Genomic DNA, 21,910 nt, shown 5'->3' with positions numbered 1-21,910 from the left:
CAACAAGAGATACAGGTTGGTTTAATCAAAACTGCCTCAGTGAATCAGTACTGGCTACTGAGAGATTTATCTCATTATGAAACATTGAAACCAGCAATAGCATGGATTGTGTATAATAATAGGGGAAATCATGGGGTGAGTTTGTAAGATGGGTGTGTGCAACCTCCTGTGGGTCCCTGATTACTTCTTTCTTCTTGATTTGTACAGTACAAACAAAAAAACTTTTCAAATTCTCCTTGCACCCTGAGTTTCATAAGCATTCATTTCCATCACTGTACATTGTTGCATTTATTTCTATTTACACCATTCCCATCACTGTTGCACCTTGTTACTCCCTTTGATTGTTTGACAGGCTTCCCCTTGGTCTCAGCCCCTCAATGGCAGGTGACAGAAGGACTCTTGACTGTGTTCCTTCCCCACAGCACTCTCGCATTAGCTGCGCCAAGCCTCAGTCTGGAATGTGCAAATTGGCAGCATTCTTGCACCAACACCTCCATGTACTGAAAGACCAACATATTTTGGGCAGAGCAAAGTGCATCTTTTGCCGAGTTTGATTGTCTTCCAGCAGTTTTTGGATGTCTGACTGTGTGCATCCCCAGCAGCCAGTAAATTGGAGTCCTCTGACACACTGCTGCTGAGGATGAACAGTGGCAAGAACCCTTGCATCCTTCTCTACACCCTCTTAGCAAATCTGCATTCTACAAAGAGAATGGCAACTCTTTCCACTCCATCGCATTCATCTCAGGCTCAATGTACATTGTAGGTGATGTTCCAGTTGTACAGTAATAATCTGACTGGGAGGGCTTCTCTCAGCACCAGCCAGGCCAAGTCTTGGTTCTTGTTCATAAGCAGTGGCAATGAGGCATTCCGCCAGACAATTTTGTGCAAATATTTCTCTGATTCTTTCTAACTACCCTCCTCTAAATTATATCAAGCTGCTAATCTTGCTATTTAAATGTTTAGATTTCTTTTTGAACCTCAGAATAGCAAGAGCTATATCTGTACTTTGGGATAATTTCTGAAGGCTAACAATTGTTAATTTAAAAAATGAAGGCCATTTGGACTAGCATGATCTGATTGATGGTCAATCTTTCACAGCTAAAGTGATCCAGAGTGCTGTGGATGTTCATTAATTTAGTGTATTCAATGATTGGATGATAGATACGAGGGCATTAAGGGAATAGGGTTATGCATATCTGAAAAGTGGATTTGAAGAAGGTCAGAAATGTGGTGATTGTGGCAAGAAAATGGCAGTGAGATAGAAGATCGGCATCATCTTGATGAATGATAGAGCTGTCATTCCGGCCAAATAGCCTGCTCCTTCTATTTATCTAGTTCTTAAGAAGTGCATAATTAGCCAATGCTTTATTCCAGAGCATGTTTGAAGGGCAAAATATTGCTACTTTTGCTTCTATTTACATTCTTAAGTTGTATTTTAAAACTTTTTTAATTTTCAATTAAATTTGAAGATGTGTTTGTAAGAAGATGCAACAATTAAGTTTTTTTTTTCTGTGACATCATTTTTCTTATATTAGCTGGCTGTGGACAGAATCTGGGGCTCAGCCAAAGTTGGAAAATGCATTGGGAATCGATGGCCTTAAATTTCCTAACATAATATCTATTGATGCAAGAAGGAAAAAGTATATGCTCCTGAGGGGGTCATTTAGTGAACGTAGAATATCGGAATTCTTTAGGTAATTATTTAAACACTAAGACTATCAAGTAAGTTTTTGACTTGTTTTAATTACATGTACACAGAAAAAATAAAGAAGACCTGACATTATGCCGGCTTTGGTCATTTACACTGAACCAAACAAAGCCGACATAATGCCAAGTCATTATGTCATTTTACACAGCAAGCCAGCATTCCAGGAACAAAAGATGCAGGACGTGTAACACAACAGCATTGGCATCGGCGTCTAGTATCACGTATTAGACGGCATGTTAAACCCACTTTTTTCCCAAAAAAAATGGCTGGTGGCGGCCTGTCAGGAGTCTCTCCCAGTGGCTCTATGTCGATCCCCGCACTGGTCATTGTTGTGTTGAGAAAGTGTCAGGTTTGAGAGAGATGAGTCTGGACTCAAGGGTTTGCGATCAAACTTGACTTTTATTAACATGAACAATTAATAGAAGAGTGTATGAAAATTGTAATGGGAATAAAACACATGTACACAATTTATAAAAGAGCATGGGAAAATAGCACACACAATTTAATAAAACATACCACATAATTTATAAAAGATCATTGGAAAATCTACTGCAAGTATTGATCTATAGCAGTAGTTTTCAAACTTTTTCTTTCCACTTAAGAAATCCCTTACTAATCACCACTATCTATCACTGGGGGCTGGTTACAGATAATGAAAGATATCGTTGGGATTTTAGACTGTTCAAACTGAGGACAAGCCCACAGAACAGCTTGCTCACAGCACAAATCGACTAGAGACACCTGGAAACAGCTGAGAGTGGGCAGTGGCATCAGCTGGTCTTTTAACACAATGTCACTCCCTAATGCTAATATTCTCTCCCTTAATAGCTGAAGGTCTGTCAGTGACTGTCTTGAATACATTCAGTAACTGAGCATTCACACCCTCCTTCTGTAGAGTTCCAGATTCAGTACCCTTTGATACATTTTATCTTATTCATGAATGATCAACCTCTATTTTGAAAGACCAACAGCCATCCCACTTCTGTCCTGTCAAAACCATGAATTATGTCCTTATGAATTAAATCATCTCTCATTCTCCTACCAGCAACACATCTGTGCTTCGCCCACCTTATGAAATGGTGAGTCTAGTAGAGGATGAATCACTACTTCACCACCAGCTGATTTCATCTCCAGCCCATTTAATCTACAGCTCATTTCAGACTTCTGCATTTATGGGAGCATGCATAGACATCCAAGATGGGCTAAAAAAAAGTGCCAGCCGGTCAGGTATTCCCTAGTGATCAACTCACTGTCAGCCAGATCAACACTGCCTTTTATCTTTGCTGTATAATTGCAACTCATTCTAGTAGATCTAGTGTTAAATCAGTGATGTACTGGGAATACCTTGCTAGATTGGTGCTGGACCCAGCCACTTTTATGATTGCCCTCACCCCTCTCCATGAATGGCCCACAGCAACAGAAAGCAGGCAGTGGACTGTGGGAGAGAGTGGGACAGTGGTCATATTATTAAAAAGATTTTTCCTGTTGTCCTACTTGCATGTTTTGTCCAAGTTTTAAATGCTTACCAGTAAATACACCAAAAAAAAATACAGTACACAAACGCATCCATTCACATTATGGTGCTAGAATCCCGGATCACCCTTTTTACACAGATGGTGATGCGGCACTGTTACTACCTCTGCTTCTGGGAAAAAAAGCTGGGACTGGAATAACCGCCCCCCCCACACCACTTCTATGTTGGTGCCTTTTACAAAGGTGTAGCATAAAAAAGCTGCAAATATCCCAGAATAAAGTGGCTGTGTAAAAGGCACCACAGTTGTGTGCCGTTTTAACTACCCTTCTTTTAAATGAATCTCTAAATGTGCATATTAAAACAATATTGGGAATGAAAAGCAGATAATCACTAACCAGAGGGATAATTATCTAAACAAAGACAGTAACAGGGTTTATTTTGACATTTATTTTAACATTTTCTTGACATTTAGTCCTACATTTTTTGGGAACTACCTGACTAAATCTTAAAATGGCTGACAGCAATTGCAGAGGATGCTGTTAGTTAAATTGATGAAGGAAATACATAGAGCCATCCACTACCCTTGCTTGAAGTAGTGGTTGAACATTTAAATAATGGACATTATTCTTGTTTATTGATGATTTTCTATTGTCGATTTTAGTGCCAGCATTATATTAGAAGAAGTGCAAATGAATTATGGCCTGGGACACTGAATTGTGGAAAGAGTAGAGTTAGAAGGATAAATGTTGTTTTTCCCATAGCTTGGGAAAGTGTTGTGAGGAGGGGAGTGAATGAGTATAGAAACAATCCCTTTTGAAATTCTGAAAGTGAAGGACAGGGCAAGATGCATCTAGTGTAAATGATATATGGAGGAGATGAAAGCTGGTGTGACAAAGAGAAGAAATCAGCAGAAGTTGTATGATAGAGATTGAAAAACTGGAAATTATTCCTTTCAGGAAACAGGAGGGATGTACAGTGCACTCCATAATGTTTGGGATAAAGACACTTTTTTTCCTTTATTTTCCCCTCTGCTCCACAATTTTAAATTCATAATCAAACAATTCACATGTGATTAAAGTACGCATCCCAGATTTTATTCATGGTTATTTGTATACATTTTGGTTAGACCATGTAGAAATTGCAGCAACTTTTTATGCATAGCCCCCTTATTTCAGGGCACCATAATATTTGGGACATAGCAATGGTATGTATATTAAAGGAATCATGTTTAGTACTTTGTTGCATATTCCTTGCTTGCAATGACTGCTTGAAGTCTGTGATTCATAGATATCATCAGTTGCTGAGTATCTTCTCTGGTGACACTCTGCCAGATCTCTACTGTGGCTATCTTCAGCTCCTGCTTGTTTGGGGCCTTGTTCCCTGAAGTTTTCTCTTCAGCATATGAAAAGCATGCTTAATTGTATTTAGATTGGGTGACTGACTTGGCCATTCAAGAATTTTCCAGTTATTAAGCTTTGAAAAACTCTTTTGTTGCTTTAGCATTATGATTGGAATCATTGTATTGCTGTAGGATGAAGAACAGTCCAGTGTGTTTGGAGGCATTCACTCAAACTTGAACAGATAGTGTTTCTATACACCTCAGAATTAAACTTACTACTGCCATCAATAGTTACATCATCAATAAAGATAAGTGTGCCAGCTCCTGTGGCAGCCATATATGCCCAGATCATAACACCGCCACCACCATGTTTCACAGATCAGGTGGTATGTTTTAGATCTTGGGCTGTTTCTTTACACCTCCACACTTTGCTCTTTCCATCACTCTGATATAGGTTAAACTTGGTCTCATCTGTCCGCAAGTTGTTTTTCCAGAATTCTGCGGGGTCTTTTAATTGCTTCTTGGCAAACTGTAATCTGGCCACACTGTTTCTATGGCGAACTGGTGGATTGCATCTTGTAGCATAGCCTCTGCATTTCTGTTCATGAAATCTTCTGCGGAGAGTAGTCCTTGACACATCCACACCTGCCTCTTGAAGAATATTTCAGATCTAACAGAGAGGCATTTGGGAATTTTCCTTCATTCTGATGAGAATTCTTCTGTTATCAGCGGAGGAAGTCTTCCTTGGCCTACCAATCCATTACTGAGCTCATCAGTACATTCTTTCTTCTTAATGATGTTCCAAACAGTTGATTCTAAGGTTTGGGCTGTGTCTCTTACTGTTCTGTTCTTGTTTTTCTGCCACGTAATTGTTTCTTTGACTTACATTGGCACAACCTTTATCAAAAAATTGAAAATTTAATAAATTTTAAATTTAATTTTTTTATCAATAAATCTAAAATTAAGCTCTGGTCCTCATGCTGAAAAATTGTAAGTGCAGACTCCAAAAGTGATCAAAACCCTAGAAGCAAGCTTAGCTTTCTTGTACTTCCACCAATGTAGCAATTAAATATACCTGAGTAATCACAAATACATGTGAAGCCAAATTTCCCAAACATTATGGTGCCTTTAAATGGGGGAACGATGTAGACAAAAAGCTTTAATTTCTACTTGGTCAAACCAAAATGTATACAAATAACCTTGAATAACATCTGGAATGTGAAATTTAATCATAGATGAATTGTTGATTACAAATGTAAAACAGTGGAGCACAGGGGAAAATAAAGGAAAAAGTGTCTTTGTCCCAAGTATTATCAAGGGCACTGTATAATCAAGATAACTGTGGGATATGGTGGGTTTAAAATATATTAGTACCTAATCATACCCCTGAGATGGAGAAAGCAATAACATGAATGGGAACAGTCAGAAATGAACCATGTGAAAGTGTATAAATTACCTGAAAAGATCATGAAATGTTTGAGTTCTACATAGTGTAATTCTATAATGTAATGAAATATCTTGAAAAAAATTGATATAAGAACTGTTCCATGTGTCAAATGAAAAGGTGGGCATGGTAAGTTCCCAGAGTTATATGTTTGACTTAGAGAAAGTGAATGAATTTGAAAGAGAATTTGTTCAGCCAAAGGAAGGAGAATAGTGGTAGCAAAGGAATGATTAAACATCTGTTTAAGGAAGAAGCAAAGTGTTGTCAGACTATCCTGGTGTATGTGGAACTATAGAGAGATTGGATGTCCAAGCCAAATATAAGCCCATTGGAAGAAGGAAACTATCAAATTGGCAGAGAGAATCAGAGGTATCCTAAGTGCAAGTGGAAAGGGCCCAGACAAGGGGATAAAAATTACATTTAAGGTAGGAAGTTGTATGCAACTCAAATAAGTTGAAACAAAGGGTCTATCAAGGATATTAGGGAGGAAGTGGAAGTTGACAGTGTGGGGTTAGGACACCATGAAAATGGAGGCTCTGGGAAAAGATCTCCTGAAGAAATGACCTGATACTCAGTGGACCCTTGAGAGAGATAATCTGTTGATCTTTTGAAAAGTAGAAGTCAGTTGAACAAACCACAAAGGCACTTCCTTTATTGGTATGTTTGATGACAATGACAAAGCTGTCCATAATCTGAGTATTGCAAATTCAGAGGATATGATAGATTAGAATAAGGGGATGAAAATATTGAGAAGTTCACTGTTGGGTCAACAGTTAGCAATAAATAGATCCAGGGAGAGAAAGAAGTCAAATGAGGGTTCAATTGATTTGAGACCTCTGGAGATGGGGTTAGGGTCTGTAGTTTTAACCAAACAGTTTATTTTTTTCACTTTTTTATCCCCAACTGCTCTTTTTAAAGTAATTCTCAGCTCCCCAATTCTACAACTTATCAATCCTATGAAACATTCCCTGAATTCACTCCAGTCCTCCCCCTCACTGCAGCTTGACAAACTTGTTTTCTCACTTCTCTAGATCTGCTGAATGATCTTCAGCATTGACACTACTTCTTCCCTGGTATTGCTATGTGTTTCCATCATTGTGTTTTCATTTCTGATTTCCAGCATTTACAAGATTTTTTTTGTTTCAACCAGAAACTTGACCATTGGAAGTGTTTTTAGTCACTAAATTTTACTTGTTGGCCCACAACTCCAGGATGAATGAAAAGTTGATGGAGAGACAGCAAAAACATAAATGCTAATATAATAAAAATAATTTTGAATTGAAATCAAACTAAATGCTATAGTATACTTTTACAGTAACATTAAAATTTCTATACAAGTTCGATAAATGTCTCAAGTGTGTTGTGTTAAACATGGAGTCATAAATATAAAATATAATTCAAAGGTTCCTTTTATTATCACATAATAATACATTAAAAAGTGCTGTAATCTAAATAATATACTTCAAATTTTGTCTGCTGTAAGGCAAACATAGAATTCTACGATCAGGAAGACTTCAGTGCCTGAGGCTCTTTGGGAGACACTTTCCTTAGCACCGTCTTGAATCCCGGTTCTGATGCCTGGTACCCATGAGCCAGTCTCCAGCAGCCCCGCAGCCTGTGAATACTTCAATGCAAGTCGCCAATCACCTTCAGCCGCTGAGCCTCTCGCTGGCCCCCTGTCCTATAGGGACTTCTCTTTCTCATCGGGGGTGGGGGGGGGTGTTCTCCCCATTTCTGGTGCTCTGCCAACTGGTCCGCTGCTCCCCTAGTGTCTGCAACCCCTTATGGTATGCTGCCCAGCATAGGTGCCTCCATCTTGGGCACAGACCCTGTGGGTGTAGGATTTAAAAAAAAAAAAAACATCTTCTGCTTGTTTTGAGGCTGTATGGATCTGTTGGTGTTTGGACCAGGCAGTAGGACCCTGCGGAGCAGCACATTGTCTTCACTCCTTCCTCTCCTGGGCGCGCACCAACAGCAGCGTTGCTGTTACAGCAGCCTCGACAGCCCCATCATTTTATATCTTGAACAATAAATAAAAATATATTTGTATATAATTTTAACTTGGTTAATTTAGTTATTTTTTATTTCAATATTTCTTAATCATTCACAAATAAGGCATAAACTGACTGGAGCAGAGAAATTGCTTTTTGATTGTTGCCTAGAGAAGATGTGTTTAGATTATGTTGCTTTATGTAGTTAGAATTTTGAACAGAAGTCATCTTAAATATTGAAAATAAGCAGCGAATATTAATTTCACTAATCCTAGAAATGTTGATATAATTATATTTTTATCCACTTCCTTTGCATATTCTTAAAGAAGAGACTTTGTGCTATCACGCATACATGCTGGAGAAACTCAGCAAGTCACATAGCATCCATAAGAAGTAAAGGATTACCAACGCATTGGACGTGGTTCCTTCTTCGGGAAGAAATGGTCAGTCAGCATTTTGGGTTGGAGTCCTTTATCAAGAAAATGGTAGAATAGGTGAAATTACTGTAATTTGGACCCGAAATGTTCACTGGCCATTTATATCCAGAAACGCTGTTTGATGTGCTGAGTTCCTCTAGCAATTCTTTGTTCGCTCAAGATTCCAGCATCTGCAACTTTTGAGTTTATATATTCTTCAACAGAATTCAAGTAATCCTCCACCTGAAACTGAGCACCAGGAATTAAAGAATGTCAAAGCTGCCTGACCCACAAAACAGGTCATTGCCCAACAGCACATGTACCAAGTGACATGAATCCTTTTTCCTCCTGTTTTATCCATCCTTTTCCTCTAGTTCATCAGGACTGAGAAGCCAGAATAAAAGGATGGGGGTGGGGAGGACCATGAGGTGGTGGGTGATAGGTGAATACAGATGGATGCAGAAAGCATTTGGTGAAATATAAAAAGCTAGGAGATAATAGGAGAAAGGCAAGGTGTTAAGAAAGATGCATTCTGATAATGCAGTGTGGATGTGGAGGGTCATATGGCCTCTCCAGCTAGTCTTCACAGGTCATGTGGAGGGATCCTGTATTGAAAAAGCGAAGCATCCTCTCCCTCTCTCTCTCCCCCTCCTTCCTGCTGCTTCAAGACCACTGAACAGGCTGCAGGCCATGGGCAGCTCCAGAGGACTGAATGCAATGGGCCTGCTCTGGATCCTGAGCCATGAGCGATACTGGAGACCAGGTTAATTTGATATACTTGTCAGTTGTAAGTACTTGCTGTTTGTTAGTGTGTTGTGCCTGCTAGAGATAGAGAGAGTTGATGGGTACTCTGTGTTTAACCTTCATGTCCCTAATTGGGAGTTGAGAATGTTTAGCAGTGATCTATTCGCACCCGATGTGTAGTTAATTATTATTGCTGTGTATGTGTTTGTTAGTTGTGACCATTGCTGAACTCCAGGCTGCAAGTTAAGGGCAGCTCCGGAGGGATGATTGCAGTGGGCCCATCCCAGATCCCAAGCTACGTCAAAACTGGAGATCAGTGAAACGTGTATTTCCTCATTTAGTTACACAGTATAATATATGCAACCATGTCTGCCTGTCCTGCATCAGACTTGTCAGCCACAAATGAGCCTGCAGCTGACGTGGACATTACCCCTCCATAAATCTTTGTCCGCAATGCCAAGCCAAAGAAAAATACCGTGCCTGTGCATGTTGGGTGCTGAACAAGTTAAATCCTTGTTTCTTGGTACACTGTGCCTGTGTGCTGTAAATATTAGTCTGTGTGAGTGTGTACCCTTTTTGTGAATTCCCCTGTGTGTAAGTAAAGGTCACTGTTTGTTCATAATATGTGTCCTTTCTTGATTTTCTTTGAACCTTTCAAACCTATTTTCAAACACAACAGATAGGAGAGGACATTAGATCAGAAAAAAAGGAAGGAGGTGGAAGCCAGAAGGAAGAATTTGTTTAAATTTAAATTTTTTATTTAATTTTTTTTTATTTTAAATTTGGACGTACAGCACGGTAACAAGCTATAAGCCCATGCTGCCCAATTATACACGATTGACCTACAACCCCCGTTACATTTCTTAACAGTGGGAGGAATCCGGAGCCCCCTGGGAAAACCTGCACAGACACGGGAAGAATGTTCAAATTCCTTACAGACAGCGCGGGATTCGAACCCTGCTTCCGATCGCTGGTGTTGGGTGACAGGTTGCCATTGAACACCGGTTTTTATATTCTGGTTTAAGTTTCAGTATTTTTCACTCTGCTGCTCTATATCATGGCAGAGTCTGCACAATTGTTGAAAAAATGTGGTCTACTGCTTCTTTAAAAGAGACGGTGAAATATAGTTATTCTTCTTTAAGGACTTCACAAACACAATAATGACTGATGATGAACTAAGCAAGATTATGCAAAGGTGTTACCTGGAACACACACTGAAAAATGTCAAATTGAATCTTAAAATAATTAAAATAAGTGCACAACATGTTGAATAACGTAATGAATATTTTGTCGGGATTTAAAATTGTGGTGATTTATTTACATGCTTTAACAATTAAATAACTGTGAAGAAGTTTCTCCTTCAATTTACTTAAGTGACATTTGTGTTTTAATTATTGCTAATTAATAGAAAACTATCACTGGGACATGTATCCAGAATACCAATAAGTAATGATTTCTCTAAAGTCAAAACAGTGAAACGCTGGGATAGCATGGGAGGAGAAGTAAGTTTCTTTTATTTCACTACCCCTAGATATGAAAATAAATTACTTAAAATATATTGGTATATTTTATTTTTTTGTATAAATAAGTAAACATTACCTAACTTAGTTTTATTGCTAACAAAACAATGCAATTCACATGTGGGCATTTATTAGCAATTATTAAAAAAAACTATAAATTCACAAACTCAAAGGTCAAACGCTGCCAAAAAAAACCATTATTGGCATGCCTTATACATTAACAACAGGTATTGCGTGTTACAATCAACTTTCAGTGTACCAAACTCCATGTACTTGATGTAATTTAGAATTGAAAAAGTGGGATATCTATTGCAGCCTAATGTCAAGTGGTAAAATGTTCAAAACACTGATGGTATCTGAACAGGATGGTGGCCTGTGAATCCGGCTCCTGCTAATCAATATACCTTGAGTGGAATCTCACCTGCCAGTAAATTATACAAAATCAAAAAGGCAAATTGACACATGGTTGTCTAAATAACATGCATGGGATTTGAATTTCCCTTACCTGCCCTTTTATTCACTATTTGACCATGTTTTAAATACTACATTTTTTTCCCTCATTTAAATGTGAGGCATAAAAATTCATATTTGAAAGAAAATATACAAGATGTTGTGCATAGGACACTTGCCAGTTAACTCTGATGCCACAAGTGAATAATTTTCATTAGTGTACATTGCACAAGACTGGTTCATGTAAGCAGTATGATTTTATAATGTTTGGTGCATAATTTAGTGACTGCAATATATGATATTTTGGCTGAAGTTCTTAAAGCACTCTTGTTTAACTATTGCTATTGGAGATTGTGGAATGGTTTCAAAAGAATGTTGAGATGGACATTCCATCAAGCATCCAGCTTTCTCTGCTATAACAAGCCCCAAATCGATATCAGAGATGGTAGCAGGAAATAAATTTAAGCCCTCAGGAATCTCATTCAAATACAGTACAACTTTGATTATCCGAAATGGTTGGGACCGGCCTAATTCAGATAAACGATTTTTCAGAGAACTGGTCATTTTGTAAAAACAGCCCAGTAGCAACAGCTTATACAGCAACAGACAAGAAGGGAAGGCTTTTAAAGCATTAGATTAATGTTTAATTCTCACCTCCCCACTGAGGCCCCCCTCCTGCCCAGAGCCAAGGTTCCTGCAGCTGCCTGGGAGCTTAAGATCCCCACTGCTGCTAGGAGCCCGACGTCTGCTGCTGCCACTGGGAGCCCGACATCCCCGCTGCCGCTGGGAGCCTAAGGTTGCCAGTCAGTTCAGCTCTGAAAATAAATTTAGATAAATGATGATTTCTGATTTGTTTAGGATATCCTCATTTAACCAATTTTTTTAAAAAATTTGAATAATTGAAGATTTTAGAGAATCTGACTTCATTTAATTAAGAGTTGTACTGTTTAAAAACTCATCTGAATAACAAGCTGAAATGTAATTCATCATTGTAATTGTCTCTTAACATCCCTGATGGCCTTGCAGAGAACATCAGGGATGCCAAGAGGCAATATCAGACCAAGTTAGAGTCCCAGATGAACTTCAAGAACAATATTGATTAATGTTGGAATGCATGCTGAAGTTGGGAAGAATTGTAAGTAACAATGACTACCTCCCTGATGAGATCCATGCATTCTATGCTCACTTTGAACAGAAGGTCAGTGAGTTAACTTCAACAGCTTCATGTGTACCTGTGCCTAATGCCATCATCACAGATGTCAGACTGGTGACTAGTCTGGACAGTGCTGCTGGCTGTTTACTGATAACTTGCACAAACCAGCTTAAAGGACTATTCACTGACATCTTTAACCTCTCCCAACTGCTTTAAGAAGTCCAATCTCTGTGCCAAAGAAAACCCAAGCAACATGCCTTAATGAATAATATCTTTGACATTCATCATTATGAAGTGCCTTGAAAGGCTGGGAATGGCCCACATTACCTATCCAGACAGCCTTGATCTACCACAATTCAATTTGCATTCTGTCACAACAAGTCTATGCCAGATACCATTTCCCTGGTCCTGCCCTTTGCCCTTGGACACCTGGATAACAAGGACACCTTCGTCAGACTCCCTTCTTTTGACAACAGCTCTGATTTCAGTGCCGTAGTCTCAAAAAATTAATTGCCAAACTCTGAGACCTAGGGATCAACATTGCCTCTGCAGCTGGATCCTTTACTTCCTGACCTTCAGAACACAATTAAAGAGGATTGCTGACAATTCCTCCTCCACGTTAATCCTGAACATCAGTGGCTTTCTATAATTCCTATACATGTGATTGTGCTATCTGCAATCACAGGTTTGCAGGATCTCAATAATGATGAGATGAAGGGCAGCAAGGAGTCAGGATAGCAGCCTCTTCCTCAATGTCAGGAAACTGAAGGAGCTGATCACTGGCTTCAGGAAATGGGGAAATACACTCTGCATTAATGGTGCTGAGGCAAAGATGGTAGCGAACTTCAGGTTTTTGGGAGTAAACTATTTAAAGACCATGGAGAAGATCCTCACCATCGGGAGTCTGGAAATTGACCCCTAACACCCGGATGCCATGACGCGCTTCGAGATCTGGAAGCATGCAATTGAGACGATCATCCAGATGCAGGCTGAGGTGATTAACATGAACCAAAAGAGACTCATGGTACTTCACACCAAATTGGGCCCTCATGCTTTCCAGGCCATCAGAGACTGCTTGGACTACGAACCTGCAATGGCCGTCCTGGAAAGCATATACAGGCCCCCATTGAATGTGCTCTATGCACTGTACCTGATCAGCATCAGGGTGAGATGACAGATGCCTATCTGGGGGCTCTGCGTGGGCTAGTTCACTCGTGCCTGACCGAGACCAGGGTGACCGAATGGGAGGTGGAACGACTCCTCCGAGATGCCTGCATGCGAGGGTTGCGATCGAGGGCTACCCAGCACAGGCTGCTGGAAGAAAGTACTACCACCCTTACCTGAATCATGGAGCTAGTCTTCTCTCTGGAAGCTGCAGCCCACCCTATAGAAGTTTTCGGTGCCCGACTCCCCCAACGGCCGATGCCGACAACTGCTGTCACTGAGGAGCCCTACAGAGAGGAGACAATTGCCACTGCTGATGCAGCCTGTTGCTGTAAGTACTGCAGTTCCCAGTGTGGGTTGGACAGGCACTCCCAAAAGAAATCCCCAGCAAGGAACTCGCATTGCTCCCAATGCAGTAAGAAAGGCCACTTCGTTAAGGTGTGTCTGTCCAGACCCAGCGGGAATGCTGCGGCTCTCCATGATCAGCTGGGAGACCCCACCCCCCACCGCAGCCATGTGTGAAGACCAGGTAATGCCATTACTTGGCCCACCACTTCCACCTTCAATGCTGACATCACTTCCGGTCTGGCCACCCTCCTGCACCACTGCTATATGCTCACCACAGTCACTGCCATCTTCCTCCACCCAACTTCCACCTGCACAGATTACATCACCTCCAGCCTCACTTCCGGTTGGGTTGCCCATCCGAGACCAGGGTGACCGAAGGGGAGGTGGAGCGACTCCTCCAAGATGCCTGCATGCCTCGTGCATCCACTGGGTTCCACTATCATGATCCAGCTGGCCTCCAGGCACAATTCACTCACCTCGCCAGCGGGACAATGTGGTCAACATGTGCCTCACACAATCGTGCACCCAACACGCCCCATGCTCCAGAGGGAAGTTGCTGTTCGCCACAACCATTGGGGAGCAGTGATTCAGACCCCAAGATGGTCCTAGTGTCCACCACACTATAGAAGGGCATTCCCCATGGACTCGGGCGCTCGATGATGACATCACTGTCAATGCGAAGGTACAAAATACCTATTTGATAGCGGCAGTACTGAGAGCGTTGTACACACAAAAGTGGCCTGGATGCTGAAATTAAAGGTATACTCCACTTCTATCACAGTGCTCGGGTGCTGCTCAGCAGATCTGACAGTGGGTGGGGAAGCATATCAAGGATTCAGGCTCCTGGTCATGCCCAAGCTCTGTGCCCCTGTCATCTTAGGGCTGGACTTCCAGTGCCACTTCCAAAGCCTCACCCTTGCCTTCGGTGACCCACTCCTCCTGCTCGCCGTCCACAGCACAAAGACCAGCAACCACTCTCAGTCCACCTGCGGCCTCTCCACACTGCAGATCCTCTTCAACTACCTAACGCCAGACTGCAAGCCCATAGCTGCTAAGATCAGGCACTATTGTGCGGCCGACAGGACCTTTATCAAGGCAGAGTTGAGGCAGCTTCTGGCGGAAGGTATCATAGAGCCCAGCATCAGCCCCTGGAGAGCCCAGATCCTGGTTGTAAAAGGGGGCAGCAAACCAAAGACAGTCATAGAGTATAGCCAGACCATCAACTGGAACACCCAGCTGGATGCCTACCCTCTACCCCGAATAGCTGACATGGTCATTGAGATAGCCCACTATAAGGTCTTCTCCACGAATGACCTGAAGTATGCCTACCACCAACTCCCCATCTACACCTGGGATAAACCTTATACTGCTTTTGAGGCAGATGGTGCCTCTACCAGTTCCGCCGGGTTCCCTTTGGGGTCACAAATGGGGTCTCCATGATCCAGCAGGAGATGGATCACATGGTAGACCGGCACAATCTAAGAGCGACCTTCCCGTACTTGGACAATGTCACCATCTACAGCCATGACCAGCAGGACCACAATACCAAATTGGAGAGATTTCTCCGGACGGCTGAGGAGCTGAACCTCACTTACAACAAGGAAAAGTCCGTGTTCAGCACTACCCACCTTGCCATCCTGAGGTACATCGTGGAGCATGATTCATCGGTCCCGACCCCAAATGCACACACACCTAATGGAACTGCCCCTCCCTCACATGCTCAAGGCTCTCTACAGGTGCCTAGGACTCTTCTTACTACTCCCAGTAGGTCCCCTACTTCTTGAACAAGGACCGCACACTGGCCCAAGCTACTACCTTTCCCCTCCCCCCCCCCCCGAGGCACAAGTGGCGATCACCCACATCAGACAAGACATTATCAATGCCACAATGCATGCCGTGGACAAGGACACCCCATTCCAGGTGGAGTGTGATGCCTCTGATGTTGCCCTCACGGCTACCCCCAACCAAGGGTGCAGACCTGTGGCCTTCTTTTCCAGGACCTTCCACAGTTCTGAGCTCAGGCACTCTGCCATTGAAAAGGAGGCCCTGGTGATTGTGGAAGCTGTCCCCCAGTGGTGCCACTACCTGGTAGGCAGGAGGTGTACCCTTCTCACTGGCCAGCATGCAGTGACATTCATGTTCAGCACCACCCACAGGGGCAAGATCAAAAATGACAAGTTCTTGCACTGGAGAGTTGAGCTGGTCACGTTCAACTACGACATCCAGTATAGGCTGGGGAAGCTCAATGACTCCCCTGATGCCCTGTCCTGGACCTGAGCCAGCCTACAATCCGACCAACTGTAGGAGCTGTACGACACCCTTTTCCACCCAAGTGTCATGTACCTATATCATTTCATTAAGTCCCGGAACCTTCCGTTCACAGTCCAGGAAGTACGGACCATGACCGAGTCATGCAGGGTCTGTGCAGAGTGCAAACCGCTCTTCTTCCGCCCGCCATAGGCCCATGTCATCAAGGACCTTTAAGTGGCTCAGCATCGACCTCAATGGCCCCCTACCTTCCACGAACAAGAATGTCTACTTCCTCGCAGTTGTAGATAAATACTCCAATTTTCCCTTGCCCTGACACCTCCACCACTACTGTTATCAGGGCACTGACGCAGATCTTTTCTGTGTTTTGTGTCTGCTTGTTGCACCACAGTACCTTATCTTTAGTTCTCAGTGTGAATCTGATACCTAATCCTATAATTGCCCTTTTTGCATCAACTAAGACAACTGATTTGAATCTAACTATGTCTCAAAACCATGTAGTCTCTTTTGCCTCCCTTATTCCTAGACATTCAGTACTGATGAGATGGAAAGATTCTGTCCCTCCTTCTCATACTCAATGGCTATCAGATATCATGGCATGGCTAACTTTGGAAAAAAAATCAGATGTTCTTCTATTGTAATGGATTTAAATTTTCTCTGGCGTTTTTTATTAATTATTTTTGTAATTTATAAGATCACTTGGATCTTGTTTTGTGAGTTTGTGGTTTCTTTTAATGGTTATAAAATTGTATGTACTTACCAGATAACTTTAAAAGCGAAGGGGTTAGAATTTGTAGTATAGTATGATAGTTACAGTACTTTTTTAAAAATCTTTTTTCAATTAGCCATATATTGTAATTGTTTAAGTGTTTGCTACTTTTTTTTCTATTTAACTTATGATATTGAGTTTATATATACATTTTATTTTTCATAATTTTTTTCTGAATATTCTTTTTTATATATTACTGATTAATGGCTTTTACTTAGGTACTACTTCAGTAAAATCCAATAAAAATATTGAAAAAGGAAAGGCAAAACAATGATACCCCTCACGCCACGCACCCTCACTCCCCCCCCCCCCAAACCCAACAAGTCCTGGTGATTCTTATTTCAGTTTTTGAGGCTGACATGAAAAGAATCTTCGAGGTGAGTTCTCGTAATGTCTTGTCCAAATGGTGTACTCACATACTGCGTGGACCAAATGGCTGGAGATTTTGTAGACATTTTCAGTCTTTCACTGCTTTAGTCTGAGATCCTCAACTGCTTCAAAACGACATCCATTATATTAGTGCCAAGAAGAGCAATGTGACCTGCTTCAACGACTATCAGCCAGTAACACTTGTGTCTACTGTGACAAAGTGTTTTGAGAGGTTGGTTTTGATGCAAATCAACTATATCAGGAAGAACCTGAACACAGTTCAATTTGCTTATGGTCACAACAAATCTCTGGCAAATTCCATCTCATTGGCCTTCTACCTTAGATCACCTGGGCCACAAGAGCACCTATGTAAGGCTATGTTCATAAACTAAAGTTCAGCATTCAACACCATTGTACCAGCAAAAATCAAACTAAGGAATCTGGGACCCTGGTCATTCCTCTGCAACTGGATCTGACTTTCTTATTGGAAGACCCCAATCATCTCCACACTGACTCTCAAGAAAGGCATCTCAAGACTGTGTGCTTGGTCTCCTGCTTTATTCCCTGTATACTCTTGATTGTGTCACCAAGTTTGACTCCAACACAATCTATAAATTCACAGACAATGGCTTATTGGCTGAATAAATGCAAATGATGATTTAGAACACAAGATGGAGATCAAGAATCTGGCAGGGTAGTTCCAGAGCAACGTCAACAAAAGAAGGAGCGATGGATTTTAGAAAGAAGTCCAGGGACTAGGCACCTTGCTGCATTGGTGGGACGTTGATTGAATAGATTAGTACTTCAAGTTCCTGGGAGTCCACATATCTCCTGGACCCAGCACATCGAGGCAAATGTGAAAAAAGCACACCATCACCTTTATTTTTCATGAAGGCTGAGGACAGTTGGCATGTTGAGAACTCTACAGACTTCTACAGGTGCATGGTAGAATGCATACTGGCTGGTTTGTCACAGCCTAGATTTGTAATTTGAATGTCCTGGAATGTAAAAAGCTACCGAAAGTAGTAAATAAAGCCAATTCCATCATAGGATACCTTCACTCATCCATTGAAGATATCTATTGAAGAGATTCAAGAGATTCCCATGGGTGGGGGGGGGGGGCTGTTCTTGTACTTCAGCCATCTGTACTTTCTTCCTGAAGGTTATGACTTGGCTGCTGGGGATCCTTCACAATGTTGACTGCTTTTTTGCATTGCCTCTGCAGTTTCCTCTGCAACTGGATCCTTGAGTTCATCAGAAGACCACAGTCAGTGTGGATTGATAACAACAACATCTCCTCACTGGCAATTAACACAGGTGCACCTCAAGGATACATGGTTATTCCACTGCTCTACTCTTGCTTCACCCATAACTATCTGGCTAGGCACAATTCAAATGCTATCAGCAAACTTACCAATGACACCATGACAGCAATGAGGAAGCGTACAGGAGTGATGGATCCTTGCACCCAACATTAGCAAAATTAAGAAATTGATTGCAGACTTCAGGAAGGGGCAATCAGGAGAAAACAAACCAGTCTTCATTGATGGGTCAGCAGTGGAGAGGATAAAGAACTTCAAATTCCGGGATGTCAATATCTCTGAAGATCTATTTTGGGGCCATTATGTCAATGCAGTCATGAGGAAGGCTCATCAGCGGTTGTATTTCATTGGAAGTTTGAGGAGATTTGTTATGAACCAAAGACTCTTGCAAATTTCTGGAGTTGTACACTGGAGAGCACTCAGACTGTTGCATCACCGGTATGGAACTGCCAATGACAGGACAGGAAAAAGTTAAAGAGGGTCGTCAACTTGGCCAGCGCCAACATGAGCATTAGTTTTCATTCCATTAAGGACATCTTTAAGAAGCAGTCTCTCACGAAAGCAGCCTCTATAATCAAAGTCCCTCACAACCCAGGCCATGCCCTTTTCTCATTGCTATCATCAGGAACGAGATACAGGAACCTGAAGACAAAGACCCACAGTTACAAAAGCAACTTCCCCTTTGCTATCAGATTTCTGAACAGATGCTGAATCTATAGACACTACCTCACTTTTTTTTTTGCACTAATTATTTATTTTTAAATATTATATTTACAGAACTCCAGTAGCAATTTTGCACCTGTTATGCACAATACTGCTGCCATGAAAACGAGTTTCATGACACATGTTCATGCCAATAAACCTAATTTTAATTCAGATATTAATCATGAGCTTGGAGCTCTTTAGTACACTTGCTTTCCTTTAATACTAATAGGCACTGTATGATGCACTTTACCACCAATGAAAGGAAAAAGTATTAACATCGGAATTGCATAGATGGTATGATTTTTTTTTGCCTTGTTTGTGATTCTTGCTTTGGATCCTTATGATTTGAGAAATTCCCCATCTTAGCTTTCCTGAGGCACTTTGGAATGAAGATTTCTCATATAACATTGAATTCTGTCCAAATTTTTCAAAAACTTTTTTGACTGGCAGATGTATCCTTTCAACCTATATGTTATTTAGTGATGTGAAGAGCTAATATATGCTCTTGCAAAGTCTTAGATGAGATTTTAAGGAGCAAAGATAAAATAATCCATAAGGGACTGCATTTTATTAGCATTCCCTGTCAGAATGTTGTTCAATCAAATTTCAGCATTTGGTGTGAAATAATCTTTCTATTCTTTGTATTAAAGTCGGATCTCAACTTTCTTTTATATATTTTGGACTGAAATGTTCAAAGGAATCTAGGTTTAGATACCTCATTTTACAAATACTCACTTTACAAAAATTCACTTTTACAAAGAGACCTATGTTCACTTTTACAAAGGATTTGAATGGGTTTTGAATGGGTTTTCACTTTTATGAAAATAGCCTTTAATAGTAGTGAATGGGTCTTCACTTTACGCCACTTCAGCTTACTAAAGGTTTCATAAGAACACTCTAGTTTTGTAATGCAAAGTATATCTGCAATTGTGCGATATGACTTGGTGTATGACCATTTGTTGAAGATCCAAAAATTCATAACTCTGAGAGAGAAAAATTGTTTGTTTTTTTCTCTCTCTTAAATAGGGGACACTTTATTTTTAAACAGTAACCCCTTGTTCGAAATTCTCCCACAGTAGGAAACATTTCATACAAGAAGCCTCGTGATCTTGTATGTTTCAATTAAGTATCCTGATGCTTTTTAAAATTCACTTTTGTAAACCATTTAGTTTAATTGTTCCATATTATGAGCCAATTCCAAGACTTGCACATCATTTTTTGGGTTCAGCAAGAGTTAATGCCATTTTGGTGGAAAAATCATTCCACAAATTCTTTTCCCAAATTATTGCTGGAGATGTGCAAAACACCCAAAGTATTTCAGTCTTGATATGTATATTGCCATTTTCTATTTTAATACAATATAGTGAAATAATTGGAGTTAATATATGCATATTTCTGTTTTAAAGTTGCCTAAAGAAGATTCTATCCTAAGTGGTCCAAGTTTTCAAGAGTTAGAAAATGATGAGTTGTGAGTCAACACTTACCACTTCAAGACTTTCAGCTTCCAGAGAAAATCAATACAATATTGTTTTGACTCTTTCAAAGCCTTGTTAGTTAAAAGATAATAATTTCTTTATCTGATTAAGCAAATATTTATCACTAAACAGATTTTTCCAGTCATCATATTTTCATTGAATTTGGTATCTTTCAGCTCAAATTCTTTGGCTTTTGTTTATTTTTAATGTAACCCATGAAATGTATTAAGCTCAGTGGAGTGGAAATTCATAAGGCAATTCTGTCCTGTCGAGTCTTTGTGCTCTTTTTACATTCAGAACATTTATCCACAATTTACACAAGAAAGTTTCTCTTTTCTGTATTCTTTGGAAATGCTGTACTTCATTTACAGAATAAAAATTATTTTGATGCAATACATTTTGAGCTACTCATTGAAAAACACCTAAATTTGAATTACATATCCTTAGAATACTTCATGGGAGAATGCAGCTTTATTTGAATATTTTATTTTTGCTTTTTTTTTCAAAAAAATATACATAGTAATATTTAAATATACAATATATTAAGCTTTTTCTCACAAACACAACAAAAACAAAACAGTCCCTCCCTCTCTCCCTCCCCCATCTCCTTCCATACATACAGATCTGTTCACCATCAGAGCTTACATATATTTTGTATATAGAGTACAGTTGGGGAAACTTTATTTATTTATATATATAGATAGATATACTGAGGTCCTCCATCAGCCAGCTCCCCACCATGACTACCAGCCCCCCCACATCTCCATCGGGCACACAAAACTCAAAGCGGTCAACCAGTTTACCTATCTCGGCTGCACCATTTCATCGTATGCAAGGATCGACAATGAAATAGACAACAGACTCGCCAAGGCAACAGACTACACAAAAGAGTCTGGAAAAACAACCAACTGAAAAACCTCACAAAGATTAGCGTATACAGAGCCGTTGTCATACCCACACTCCTGTTCGGCTCCGAATCATGGGTCCTTTACCGGCACCATCTACGCCCCTAGAACGCTTCCACCAGCGTTGTCTCTGCTCCATCCTCAACATTCATTGGAGCGACTTCATCTCCAACATCGAAGTACTCGAGCTGGCAGAGGCCGACAGCATCGAATCCACGCTGCTGAAGATCCAACTGCGCTGGGTAGGTCATGTCTCCAGAATGGAGGACCATCGCCTTCCCAAGATCGTATTATATGGCGAGCTTTCCACTGGCCACCGAGATAGAGGTGCACCAAAGAAGAGGTA

At 40.8% G+C, this 21,910-nt stretch overlaps 1 protein-coding gene across 3 annotated transcripts in view; it reads left to right on the top strand.

Moving 5' to 3' along the window:
- LOC138737619 (protein disulfide-isomerase A6-like) overlaps positions 1-21,052 on the top strand; it is a 59,815-nt gene extending 38,763 nt beyond the window's left edge. For 2 of the 3 annotated variants that reach the window (XM_069888260.1, XM_069888258.1), the window contains 3 exons: positions 1,536-1,694; positions 10,525-10,618; positions 20,591-21,052. In XM_069888260.1, the coding sequence (XP_069744361.1) occupies positions 1,536-1,694; positions 10,525-10,618; positions 20,591-20,656 (319 nt within the window). In that variant the 3' untranslated portion in view covers positions 20,657-21,052. The remainder of the gene's footprint in view (positions 1-1,535; positions 1,695-10,524; positions 10,619-20,590) is intronic. The other variant, XM_069888259.1, reaches the window with a different exon arrangement.
- The last annotated feature ends 858 nt before the right edge of the window (positions 21,053-21,910 follow it).

Source organism: Narcine bancroftii, chromosome 6 (assembly GCF_036971445.1).
Source record: "Narcine bancroftii isolate sNarBan1 chromosome 6, sNarBan1.hap1, whole genome shotgun sequence".
In the NCBI taxonomy this organism is placed as follows: Eukaryota; Metazoa; Chordata; class Chondrichthyes; order Torpediniformes; family Narcinidae; genus Narcine; species Narcine bancroftii.
This window is presented reverse-complemented; position numbering and strand designations above follow the sequence as displayed.